Source organism: Panthera onca, chromosome F1, assembly GCF_046562875.1.
Source record: "Panthera onca isolate mPanOnc1 chromosome F1, mPanOnc1 haplotype 2, whole genome shotgun sequence".
Classification (NCBI taxonomy): domain Eukaryota; kingdom Metazoa; phylum Chordata; class Mammalia; order Carnivora; family Felidae; genus Panthera; species Panthera onca.
Window position 1 is genome coordinate 62605242 of NC_138355.1, and position 13981 is coordinate 62619222.

The following is a 13981-nucleotide window of genomic DNA, read 5'->3' on the forward strand; positions in this document are numbered from 1 at the left end:
AGAATGATTCAAGCTTCCATGATGATTGCTTGTATTCTGCCTTATAGGAGTTTTTATTTGGTCTATTTGTTATTTTTATCTATTTTCTTCTTTCCTTTCCAACTGTTCCAAGGTAGTAAGTTCTCAATTGTCTGCATATATCTTAAAGTACCTATGTATGCTATATAGTATACATCTTAAAAGTATATGTTAAACAAACAGTAGGTGCTACACCGAAATATAAACTTGTAAATTTGGCAAGTTGGGGTTACACCATTTTTTACTCCCAAGAGCAAGGTAGGAAAATGCGTTTCTGCCAGCCTCACCAGCAGAAATTGCTTTTGAGTTTTTATCAGTCTGAGGGATAGGAATTGCTTCCCTGTAGTTTTAACTTGCATTTTGGATTGAGCATCTCTGTTTGTCTAAGGCTGTTCATATATTCTTTCCTTTCCGTGGTGGCGAGAGACCGTGTATGCCTTTCGCCTATTTCTCTAACAGGTTGTTGGTCTTTTTCTGAATTTTAGCTCTTAACTTTGGGACATTCGCCCTCTCTGTGTGCTCTAAGTTGCACATAACTTTTCCAACTTGTCGTTTGTGTTCCAGTTTTACTTATAGTGGTTTTTGCCACACAAAATTTTATTTGCTCGCTGGATTTTAGTTTTTCCTTTTAGATCAGATTTGTCTGTCTTTTGTGGCTTTTGGATTTTGAGTTATGGTTAGAAAGTTCTTCTCCACTCTAAAGTTACCAGGAAATTCATCCTCCTTTTCTGTTGGTACTTTTTTGGTTTCAAGTTTTGCATTTAAATGATGAGCCAGCCCATCTGGAGTTCATAGTTACCTTCTTCTTTCTTTACGCTCTTCTACTTGGCCAGCTATTACGTGATTTTGAAGAAGGAGAACGCAAAAACATGGATTCATTCGAGATCACAGTTTGCCTACTTCTTTTTTTTCCAAGACTAAGAAGCCAGAGAGCCAAAAGAATGCAGTGAGGTGAACGATTGGACTTGAATATAAGCCCCGGCCAGCAGCCTAGTAGTGTTTTCTCTAGAGCTCTCGAAATCCGTCTTTGAAATTGGAAAGTCTGTTCAGTCCCAGTGACAAGTGTGTGAGTGGAGACTCTCCTCCTTCCTTCACACCTTGTTTAGATAAGAGGTCTTCTGAAATGTGCTAGTGTCCTGGGGCCGGCTAAGCAGCGTGATCTGAACCCCTAGAGGAGAAGAATGTGGAGGAGTAGGCCAGACGTCTCTGTCATGCCTGCTGAGTGTCAGGGCTCTCGACTTGTCAGGGTGACTGCCTGTGGCAGCAGTGGAGTCTTGCAGGATTCTCAAGCCAGTCCTCTCTGAGGTCCAGACACTACTTTCTGGTTTCCTATGTTCGGTAATTCCAGTGCTGTTAATCTTTCTTATTGATTGTGTTAAAATAGACGTAACACAGAATTCACTATTTAGCTATTTTCAGCTGTGCAGTTCTGTGCCATTAAGCACATTTACGTTGCTCTACAAGCATCTCCATTACCCCCAATCCCTGGCACCCACCATTCTGCCTTCTCTCTCCCTCTGAATTTGACTACTCGTGTCTGTGGGTTGATCTCGTGTAAGTAGACTCATACGATGGTGGTTCTTTTGTGACTAGCACGTTCTCAAGTTTATCCACACTGGAGCATGGGTCGGCACTTCCTTTTCTAAGGCCAAGTAATATTCCGTTGTATGTGTGAACCACGTTTTGTGTGTCCGCTCACCTGTCAGTTGGGCTGCTCCCACCGTTTTGCTGTTGTAACGCTGCTGTGAACATGGTGTGTCGATGTCTGTTTGAGTTTCTCTTTTTACGTCTTTTGGGCTATAATCCCAGAAGTAGAATCGCTGGGTCATAAGGCAATTTGACGTTTAACTTTTTTGTGGAATCACCAGCTGGTGTTCACAGCTACTGCGTCATTTTACCCAGTGCCGGTCATCTTAAGGCTTCAATTCACTACCAACTTGAGACCATTCATTAAAAGATTCAAGTAATTTTTCATGTTTTTGTTTCAGTGAGTGAAACCACAATTTCCTTCACTCAAGGTCAGTTTTATGCTAAACATGTAAAAACAATGTGTGTTTCATGCAAGTTACCTCCAGCAGCACTTATGGCCTTGCTGGTTTTAACAGGGAAGTCTTCTTACAATAGTAAACTAGAGTATAGCATCTAGGAGAATGAGAAACATTTCTGTTATTAGTGCCTTTAAAGTGTCAACAGTTTAATTGCTGAAGTGATTAGATACATTTACCATGGGTTTTCCTGCATTTATGTTTTTAAAGTCTTTTAGTTGTGAAAATTATGACTACATTTACATTTGTCAGTTAATAACATCTCTACAGTGTTAACCAGAATCCACTTTACTAAATGTGAGTGATGGTATAATTCAAACAACCAGCTCTGTTCCCTTCATGACAGTGTGCACTCCTTTTTATAATGGAGGTATAATAAATATAAGGCTGAATCACAGGTGTCTATCTGCTTCAGTCATTTCCCCCCCATCCTTAAGAGATTATTATCACATTAGTAACTATTTCTTGGTAGATTCTGTTTGTTCATTTATTCATTCAACAAAATGGAGCATGGATATGTATCAGGCTCCATGCTGGGTGCTTAGTATACACTTTGAAACAAAATTGACGTATAATTATGGTCCTTGCTGTCATGGAACTTCTGTTTCTTTTGAAATTAAAAGGTTAATTTTTCCAACTATAGCTTCACTTAAAAAAAATCATTATCAAATATGGAGGTGTAAAAGTACATTTAAAATTATTTTTTTCTTTTTTATCAATGTTTATCTTTGAGAGAGAGAGAGAGGGAGAGGGAGAGAGTGAGTGAGCGGGGTGGTTGGGGGTGGGGGGGAGACAGAGGATCCGAAGCAGGCTCTGCGCTGACAGCAGAGAACCTGACACGGGGCTCGAACTCACAAACCATGGGATCATGGCCTGAGCTGAAGTCGGCCGCTTGACCAACTGAGCCACCCAGGTGCCCCTAAAATTAATTCCATTATACTAGTCATTCAGAGTAGAAGCAGATTGAACAATGATTGAACTTTGAACCTAAACTAACACAATTTTATGATGTATTGCTAGTTCACATAAATATTTGTGAATCTGGTTTTCATCCATTACTTATTTTTTCCCATAGTAGGATGTTATTAGTTAATTAAATGATTCACCATTGACTTAAGAGCTTTCAAGGAAAAGTGGAAATAATACTATACTGATCATGTAATAGATTTTAAGACACATTCCTACTTGAGAAACTTTGAAATGATGGGGAGAGAGGAGGAAGACAACATAAGGTTGAGGAGATACAGGTTTTGGAAGTAAAGCACCAGGTTTTGACTCTTGCTGACACTTAACTAGCCGAGTGTCCTCGGGAAAGTCCTAGAACCTGAGTCTTTCCACAAAGGTGAAATGGGGGCGAGTGTACCATCTCACCATGTTATGATGATCACAAGACAATAATACACAGTGTTAGCGGTTCTTAGGGTGACATTTAAAAAAAAATAAGTACCCCCTCCTTTGGGGTATTTTTTAAAATTAGTATTTGTTTCGCGGCCCAGATAGGACAAAGTTGCTTTTTAAAGATTGAAGCAGGGTGGTATGTCTGTCATTAACTGAAAATAAATCTAATTAATTTTTCTCATTTTATCTTTCCCCCTTTTTAACATCCCTTAACGTTTAGTGATTAGTGCTTAGCTGCCTTGACCTTCACACCGCAGCTGTTTCCTTTGTGTGAGTTTGTAGCAGCGGAAATGGTAGGTCTGCCAGCTCCCATCGGAGGTGTCAAGTTGGTCCAGGGTGGTGGTGGAATTCAAGAATAGGAGGAAATTTCCTTAATTGCCTTTTAAATTTTCTTGTTAGTACGAGTCAGTAATAGATTACGTAAATAGTGATCTCCTCTATTAAAAAAGTGCTCTAAATCAATAAAAACTCAAGCAGATTTACCTGGTAAACAGCTAAGGGGAAAGTGGTCGATTCTTATGAATTTATGTGACTATAAAACCTATGAATAGAATTCCCTTTCTTTGAAAGCAAGAAGGATTAGTTGTTCTGAGGAAGAATGGAAGAAAGAGTTTTATCTTTTTTCTTTTGTCACCCATATCTTAATATATTACTTGATGTGTGTACGACTGTTATCTGGAAAAGTATCGGTGAGAATTTGTCATGGTCTCTTTGAACAGCTGTGTGCTCAGGAGAGAGATAAAAATAAGCATATTTTATTTTTTTTCACCCTTGGCTTTCCTGGGGCAAAGAATTTTGATATGCCTTGTGAATGTATAAAAACAGGTTCTAATTATGTCTTGTCAGTATATCTTAAAGTCATCAAAATGAGAAGACCAGATGCCTGCCATCTCCTGTGCCACATCATTAACATATGTCACTTCAGGACTTAGAGCTCAATTCATTAATGTCAGTATAGCTCATCTACAAGCAGGGTATTTTCATTTTTAGCACTTAAAATCAGAGAATTGCATGAAGTTTAGAAAATGATAGCTTAGCTAGTACGTGAGAAGAACAGATTATTCAGGCATTATCTTACTCTGATCTCTGCGAATCGTTTCAGTGCAGGAGTTCAAGGCTTTATTTAGAATATCGCCTGTCTTGCCGAAGATTGACTCAAGTCTTTATGCTATGCCAGGAATTCTTTGATGCTGAGAATACAGGGTAAAAAGCAGTGGTCTCTACCCTGTGAAACTCGTACTCTTTGTGGAGAGATAGATCCATAAGTAATAGAGTATGATTGACGCCCTTTGTCTGTGTGTTCACGTGCAAAATGGTACCAGAGGGAAGACCATGCTATGGAAGCCAAATGGCTAAGGGATGAAAGTAAGAGTTTATACAGAGGGGCCATTTTGTTGTATCTTGAAGGACGAGTAGGGGCTTTCCAGTCTTAACAGAGCATTCTTGGCATCGGAAGTAGTGTGAGGAACAGCACGGAGGCTTGAACGTGTACAGCAAATACAAGACTGTACAAGTCAATACAAGCGAGTGCAGAATTGTTGGTGGGGTGTAACAAGAGAAGAAGCGGGCCCCTGCTTACTACCTGTACCTCACAGTACAGCATCGAGTGATTCCTTTGTTTTTCTGGGGTTTGTCTTTTGTTTTGTTTTGTTTTGTTTTTATCGTGTTTACAGTGCAAGTCTCCTGGCAACAAATTCTCTTAATCTTCGTTTATCTGAAAATACTTTTATCTATATTCTTGAAGGATATTTTCACTGGATATGCAATTCTGGGTTGACGAGGGGTTTTGTTTGTTTTAATCCTTTCAGCTTTTTAAAATGCCCTTCCCCTGTCTTCTGGCCTCCATTGTTTCTGATGAAAAGTCCTTCCTATCTTTTTTTCCCTGTAGATAATGTGTCATTTTTCTCTGGCTGCTTTTAGATTTTTTTTTTTTTTTTATGTTTGGTTTTTCAGCAGTTTGATTGGATGTGCCTACGGTATTAATTCTTTTTTTCTTGATCGAGCTACAGTTGTTTTTCCTGCCCATTCCTTCCCTCTTCTTCTGTGATTCCAGTGTCTTATATGTTTGTCTGTTTTTTCAGTATTGTCTAAGAGGACACTGAGGCTCTGTTCAATTTTTAAAAATCTTTTCCTCTCTGTTCTTTAAGCAGGATAATTTCTCTTCATTTGTCTTCAAGTTTACTGATCCTCTGTCATCCCTAATCTGAATTAACCCTAAATCCATACAATGATTTTTAATTTTTTTTTTTTAATTTTTAAATTTATTTTGATAGACAGCATGAGCAGGGAAGGGGTAGACAGAGAGGGTGAGAGGGCGAATCCCAAGCAGGCTGTGCACTGCCAGCACAGAGCCCGATGCAGGGCTCGAACCCACAAAACCGTGAGACCATAACCTGAGCCGAAACCGAGAGTCGGATGCTTAACTGACTAAGCCACCCCAGGTGCCCCCCCATACAATGGTTTTTAAATTTTGATACAATGTTTTTTTAGTTCCACAATATCCATTTGGTTCTTTTTTTGTGATCCTTTTTCCCTGCTGAGATTTCCTATTTGTTCATTTATTATTATGAGCATATTTTATGCTTGTAGGCATAGTTATTTAGTTACTTTAAAATAAAAACCTTATCTACTAATTTCAACATTTGGATAATCTGAAGGTTGGACTCTGTCGCCTGCTCTCTCAAGTATGGGCTAAGTTTCTCGTTTGTTGGTATATTTAATTATTTTGGATTGTATCTTAGACATTGTTCTGATAGATTGTATAGACTCTGGATTCTATGATTCTTTGAAAGAGTGGTGAGTCTTTTAGTTAAGCAGGCAATTAACTTGGCATTCACACTCTGAACTCTCCTCTGTGGTCGGCTGTACCTGAGATCTCTGCTATGTTAGTCTCATCTGGGCTGCTTGAAGGCTGTCTAGTGCACGCATAGTTTAAGAGATGTGGGCAGAGTTTCAGTGTAGTTTTGAACTCCTCTGTTAGCTGTTTTCCAGGATCCTCTCACTATTATCATTAGCTGCTATGGTTGCACTAATCCCTGTCTTTTGGTTTTTCAAATGAGTAAGGCTTCAGTTTAATTCTGAGTCTTAGATACCCCACCCAGTGCCAGCTGCATCCTCCTACCCATTATAAGATTAAAAATACGTACATACATACATCCGTTTATACATCTGTAACATACAAACATACATCTTGTCTTCCAGCACTAAACTAAAATTCAGAGCATTCTTCTTGACTGCTCCTCAAATAAAGGGCTAAACAAGAGATCTAGGAAAGTGTTCATTGGAAGGATGGTTATAAGAGAGAGAGAGATTAGGATTGTCACTTGATTGTCTGACATACCTCCACCCCTTCAAAAAAAAAAAAAAAAAAGACCTTTATCGCCAGCAAGGCCTTTAGACAACTTAGGACAGAAAATATTCATTCAGTATTACAAAGGAAGTGACATCACTATAGTGCAGATTTGATGTGCTCATGTTTCTTTCAGAATTTCGATTTCCACTTTGTAAGAAATGTGTGCAAATCTGCATTATAATTTGTTACAACATAGTCACGTTCTAGAATGCTAGAGCGACAGGGGACTTGGGCTCCTTGAAGGTGCTTGGTGAAGAAGCTTGAAAGGTCCAGCAGGAGGCTTCAGGTCCCTTCAGTATTTTATCTGTTTTCTGTAGTGGGTTTCTTTCATGAGATTTTGTTTAAAGAAAGGATTAAAGGGTTGAAAATGATTGATCTGGCCATCCCGCTCCTTTCAAGGGGGGAGGGCAGCTGAGATTTGGAAAGGTGAGAAGACACTGCCTGTTGTTTCTTTGCCTGGGTTGCCAGTACTGGAACTCAGGTCTTCTGACTGCTGACCCAACAGTGTATTTCAGGTACCCCAGTGTACTGTCATTTTCTTCAGTAAATATTTCATCTTTACATCCTTTCTCCCAAACAGCTTATTGAAGCATATTTATTTATTTTAAGAGACAACAGGGAGGGGTGGAGAGAGAGAATCCCAAGCAGGCTCTACAATGACAGTATGGAGTCTGATTGGGGGCTTGAACTCATAAACCCATGAGATTGTGACCCGAGCTGAAATCAAGAGTCAGATGCTTAACTTAACCACTTAACCGACTAAGCCACCTTAACCACTGAGCCACCCAGGTGCCCCCCAAACAGTTTACTTAGATGTAATGTGAAAACTGTGGGGCTGCTGGGTTGGGCCATTTGACATGATTGGATTTTCACACCGCTTTGTGGATATAGTAAAGAATATGTTATGGGAACTTGATGAGAAATTATCATTAATTGGAAGTGAAGGCTGTTTGCTTGATGCCAGAGAAACTAACAAAGAATAAACTAAGGATTGCCATGGCTGAGTTATTTTAGCTAAATGACTAAGAAATAACATTTAGCTGAATGTCTTTATGGCTAGTGACCTGGGTCTTCCCAAAATATCCAGTTAGCAACCAACAACTTCCTTTTCTTGATCACCGGCTCTTATCCTTTACAAAGAGGAAGGAACGCAAATCCTGTAATGGTATTTTTCTGGGTTTCCTGCCAATAAAAGGCATGATTATGGGAAAACGTTTTTCCTTTGTTTTTCCCTTCTGAGATACACTCCTCAGTTGTTACCCTATTTATGACACAGGACTGGACAGAAATTCAAAATCGTTTTATATATTTTTCTATAAGCTTACCAAATCGTATTATATTTTGCATGTGTGTTGTGTTCTTCCATATCATCTTCATAATATATTAAAACTTTTGTCTTTTAGCAAAGTATTTCTAAACTAATCTTACGAATTCAGAAGGCCCGAAAAATAGGCGAATTAAGAGATGTAGGAAAGGGGCGCCCAGCTGCTCAGTCAGTAGAGCGTCCGACTCTTGATCTCGGGGTCGTGAGTTCAAGCCCCACTTAAAAAAAAAAAAAGAAAGAAAGAAAGGGAAAAAAAGGAGATTAGAGGAAAGCAGTCAGGTCGAGTCAGGATGAGGTTGTTGAAAGATATAAAGGAGATAATATAGGGAAAACTATCTGCTGCACAGGGTCGCACTCAGTAAGCATTTGCTGAGTCACGGCCTGGCAGTCGAATTATTCTTCATCTGCATGTGAGGATAATAAGCCCACCTCACCGCCTGGTTGGGGGATTGAATGAGAACAATGCCTGGCACTGTGAGACAGAGCTGCAGAAACACTTGTCTTTATTTTAGGTTATCCTGTTTAGCAATGTTTCAAAAAGTTGGGAGGCAAGCAATGAGAAAGGGGTATAAACTATTGTTATGTGTCCATATATTTTTATAGTCTTTACATGCATTTTTTATAGACTATTTTTTAGAGCAGTTTTAGGTTCACAGCAAAACTGAATGGAAGGTGCAGGGACTTCCCATATAGTCCCTGTCCCCACATATGTTCAGTCTCCCCCACTGTCACCCCCTAGCACCAGACTGGTACATTCGTTTCCAGTCAGTGAACCTACAGCAACACTTCATTATCACCCAAAGTCCGTGATTTACATCGGGGCTCACTCTTGGTGTATACATTCTATGGGTTTGAATTTATGTACTTTTAAAAAAAATTTTTTTTAATGTTTATTCTGAGAGAGAGAGAGAGAGAGCATGAGCAGGGAAAGGGCAGAGACACAGAATTCGAAGCAGGCTCCAGGCTCTGAGCTGTCAGCACAAAACCCAAGGCGGGGCTCGAACTCACGAACTGTGATTCACGCCTAACCGACTGAGCCACCCAGGCCCTCCAAATGTGTGTGTGTGTGTGTGTGTGTGTGTGTGTGTGTGTGTGTGTGTTTAAGTTTATTTGTTTATTTTGATAGAGAGCAGGGGAAGGCAGATAGGGAGAGAGAACCCCAAGCAGGCTCTGCGAGCCCAACATGGGGGCTTGATCTCATGAGCAGTGAGATCATGACCTGAGCTGAAATCAACAGTCAGATGCTTAACCAACTGAGCCACCCAGGCGCCCCCTGTTTGTAAACTTTAAAGTGCATAAGAGTGTTGAATGTTATTACTATGGTGGAGAGAATGGTTACCTCTACTCTTTTTCTTAGGTCATTTGTCGTAAGGCCATCACTTAGTTCCTACATGTGTTTTCAAGGAAAAGACTTCATGGATCAGGAGACAGAGTAATTTTTATCTAAGAAAAACCATGATAAGACCTGGGCTCATTTGTGAGACTATAGGAATTTGAACAGGTTATTTAGAAGTTCACTGAAGGAGGGGTGCCTGGGTGCCTGGGTGGCTCAGTAGGTTAAGCTTCTGACTTCAACCCAGGTCATGATCTCGTGGTTCATGGGTTCGAGCCCCACATCGGGCTCTGTGCTGACAGCTCAGAGCCTAGAGCCTGCTTCGGGTTCTGTATCCCCCTCTCTCTCTACCCCTCCCTTGATCATGCTCTCTCTTTCTCTCTCAAAAATAAATAAACATTAAAATTTTTTAGAAAATTTTCACTAAAGGATAAGATTGCATTCAGTAAATACAGAGCATTTACATTAAAATACAAATACTTGAGTAATGTAACATTGATAAACCTAATTTAGTGTTCCCAAAGGAAACCTGTGACAAGAGCCACAAGGAGAACAAAGTATAGAGCTTCCATGAACTTAAGCCTTGGCTACTAAAGTGCCTCCGTTCTAACATTCTTGTTGCTGTTTGAGCTCTTCCCCATCTAGAGCAGTGGACTTATGTCCAATAGTCATTTATATGTTTTTATTTCATAAATGAGACTGTCAACAGTCTACGCTTCAAAATATTTCCTATTTTCCTGTCAGTTGTCTTCTGTAAATTATAGTCAACCTGTAATTTAAAGGGCATCGGGCACGCCTGGGTGCCTCTGTCGATTAAGCGTCCAACTCTTGATTTTGGCTCAGGTCATGATCTCACGGTTCATGGGTATCCTCATGGTGCTTATGGACAGTAGGTCCTCGATAACTATTGAGTGAATGGATATACACATGCTAACCTGCCTTCCCGTGGGGTGGAGCTTGTTCTGAAGACGGGAACTGTTAGTATAGGATGTACTGGATGTACTGTGTAAGAGAATCCATCCGATTAAGAATCAAGACACATGAGTTTTAATTCTAACTCTGCTCTTCATTTACCTTCGTAACTTTGGACAAACAATCATACCTTTTTAAGTTTTCATTGGAGTTCCTCAAATACAAAAGGAGACCAAGCAAGAAAACGTAGATGATCTTTAAGGTTTTTCTGTCTTAGAAATGCTGTATGAAATCTTAACACCTGACCTTTACTGAAGCTCTCCATACTCATAAACCCTCTCACTTCCCTCTTTGAAGCATAGCATGTAATCCCCGCATCACACTCCCCCCTCATGGTTGCTCTCTAGTACGCCCACGCCTGTCTGCTTCTACCAGGTGAGTCATTGCTTTTTCAAGAGCCTGTATTTATCCCAAAACAGTTTATGCTGGTTTTACTTGTCGCTGTATTCATGTAATTTAATTTAATGTTATAGTACCTTATAAAATGTGAGTATAAAAATAGTTATTTTTATGAGAACTAGTTTAATGAAGGTGAATTAAAAAAACTGTTGAATTTGGGGCGCCTGGGTGGCTCAGTTGGTTAGACGACCGACTTCGGCTCAGGTCATGATCTCACGGTTCGTGGGTTCGAGCCCCGCGCCGGGCTCTGTGCTGACAGCTCAGAGCCTGGAGCCTGCTTCAGATTTTGTGTCTCCCCCACTTTGCCCCTCCCCTGCTCATGCTTGTGTCTCTCTGTCTCTCAACAATAAATAAACATTAAAAAAATTTTTTTAAAAAGCCGTTGAATTAGATGCAATGGGACACGTGGACAAGATGAAGGGAGGTGCTGGAAATCTAGGAGGACTCTGGACTCAGATTGCTTTGCAGGAACCTAAGTGCCCTTATCACTTTAATAAAACTGAAATTTAACATCTCGGTTTCAGCTTTAGACGGTGCAGTAATGACTAACTCCAGCTGATGATTCGTATTCAAAGAAAAGGCCTTGCTACAAGAAACAGCTAATGAATATGTTTTATATGGTTCATGTTGAACGAAAGATTACCTCTTTTAATGATTCTTCACTTGAAAAAATCCACTCTTTGGCTGTAGACCAGGTCCCATTAGGTGGCAGTACTTTAATTGTTGTATGAACTCCCATCATGTCGTAGGCCTTTTTAAAAATAACACAGTAATAATTGTCCTATTTTAGGTCATAACGGTACTTTTAATTTATGTGGCCTCTCTTCATATGTGATCCATGTAATATACTCTTCTCTACATCTCATATTCAAACCGAGTTTTAATTCTGTTTTCTTCACAGAACATCCAGAAGATTCTTGGCCTTGCCCCTTCACGAGCTGCCACCAAGCAGGCAGGTGGATTTCTGGGTCCTCCGCCTCCTTCTGGGAAGTTCTCTTGAAATCAGGAAGAGCCCTATAATTCCTGTCATTCTTTTTAAACATTCAAATTAGACTGCAACTATTTTGTAGCAAGAGCCATCGACAGACGTAGCACTTGGGCCACTTTCTAATTCTGAGTTATTTCTAGACTTTTTGGATATGATTCTAAAGAGAATGGCACCCACCAAACATGATAGTACTTTCAGTCACAGATAAATTAAAAAAAAAAAAAGTTTGTTGATTAGATAAGTTCAGGTGATGTCTACGTAATAAGAAACAAATAGCATCTTTCTTTTTGGCTTACACCAATGCTTTCCGTGGAACCGACTCTCAAGTCTGTGCTGTGTGCCGTTTACCGTGGAAGTTGGCTCCCCGGAGCATTTAGCGATCTGGAAGGAGAAGTTAGTTTGTATTACTCTTCAGTGGAACTATTTGTTGTGCATTTTTTCCCAAGCCAAATATATGACCTAAGATCAATAAAGAGGCCAAAATGTTAGCTATTTCATCTACAAGGAGAGATCTGTTTTGTACCATATTCCTGGAGTCATGTTTTTAATAATCTGAACGTAAACATTAGCCAGGAAGGGCTAAACTAAAACTTTTCAAATGTACTACGTTATCATACTTGCCTAAAAAGCTCAAAACACACAACTGTCCTATCGCGGAAAGCGTGAGAAGGAAAGAAGTAGCTCATGAGAGTATAAGAACGAGGGTCCTCGGCAGTTCCCTTGATACCCTTGTGCGGCCTTCTGGGTCCTTGGGAAGGCACTCCTCGTCCTCCCCTGGAGGCAGGGTTAGGGTTACATGTAAGCGATCTTACATTGCTTCCTTTTGGTCACAACAGCCTTTAGTTCCTGCCATGCTCCTTCGTAAAGGAGGAGAGGGCGCTTGGACCATGGTCATCCCCTGCGCGGTCCGTGGAATCGGAAATCTTGTGTGGAGGGAGAAGTCTGGTCACTTATCGGTAGTCTCCTTAGATGCACATGCTCAGCCAATGAGAAAAAGACGGGTTATTTGCAAAGTAACGGCTGTTAAATCGATAGCAAACTTCGCAATGGCATAAAACCCAGAAGACAGTGGGGCAATATCTTCAAAGCTGAGGAGAATACTTATCAGCCCAGAGTCTTATGTGCAACTAACCCAACAGTTGGAAGCAAAACCGGGAGGCAGTATTCTCAGAGCTACAGAGTCCAAGATAATTGAATTATTAAAGGATATATTTTGGGGGCATCTGGCTGGCTCAGTCAGCGGAGCATATGACCTTTGGTCTTGCGGTCGTGAGTTCGAGCCCCACGTTGTGCGTAGAACTTGCTTATTTAACAATATATAGATATGGATACATTTCCAGGACAAAAAAGAACACCAAGAGGAAGGTGTGGGATATAAGATACAACGATCAACACAGAAATTGATCAAATATGTGGATAAACTTCAGTGTTTTATGGATTATCTAATTAAGAATTATTTCAAGACGATCCCATAAGGTAATCACTGTTCCTACCCTCATTTTTTAAAACATTTCTTTGAGAGAGGGGGAAGGGCAGAGAGAGAGAGGGAAAAGAGAATCCCAAGCAGGCTCCATGCTGTCAGTACAGAGCCCAACGCGGGACCGGATCCCACAAACCGCGAGATCACGACCTGAGCCCAAATCAGGAATGGGATGCTCAACTGACCGAGCCACCCAGGTGCCCCCTTATCCTCATTTAACAGATGGAGAAACTGAGGCAGGAGAGGTTAAGTCACTTGCTCAACATTACTTAGCTAGTGAGTGGCAGAGTTGGGATTTGAACCGAGGCCGTCTGAAGTTAAGCCAGGCTCTCCGGTGCCTCCCCACAGGTTATGCTGATTCTCTCCCCTCAGCTCTTCTCTCTTCCGCTAGAGATTGTGGGCGCCGAAGTTGGGGATTTTTTTGTCATTCTTGCTCTTGTTTCCTTGACGCGGGAAACAGAAAAAGCTCAAGCAGATGACATGGAACAGAAATCTTTATTTCTAGGTTGCTTTTCTCAGAAGGACTGACTGATAAGGATAATGGTGATGATTTCTTAATGGCCAGAATGCCATGGACTATTCTGGGCAAAATGATAATTAAAAGAACGATCATGAAGATGATAATGATGATGATAACAATGATGACAAAAATGACTGGCTCTCTAGAAGAAA

At 40.5% G+C, this 13981-nt stretch overlaps 1 protein-coding gene across 1 annotated transcript in view; it reads left to right on the forward strand.

Annotated features, from left to right (window-relative positions):
* TMCO1 (transmembrane and coiled-coil domains 1) overlaps window positions 1-12333 on the forward strand; it is a 38480-nt gene extending 26147 nt beyond the window's left edge. The window contains exon 7 of the mRNA XM_060644426.3: window positions 11743-12333. Within this exon, the coding sequence (XP_060500409.1) occupies window positions 11743-11841 (99 nt within the window). The 3' untranslated portion in view covers window positions 11842-12333. The remainder of the gene's footprint in view (window positions 1-11742) is intronic.
* Window positions 12334-13981: the final 1648 nt, after the last annotated feature.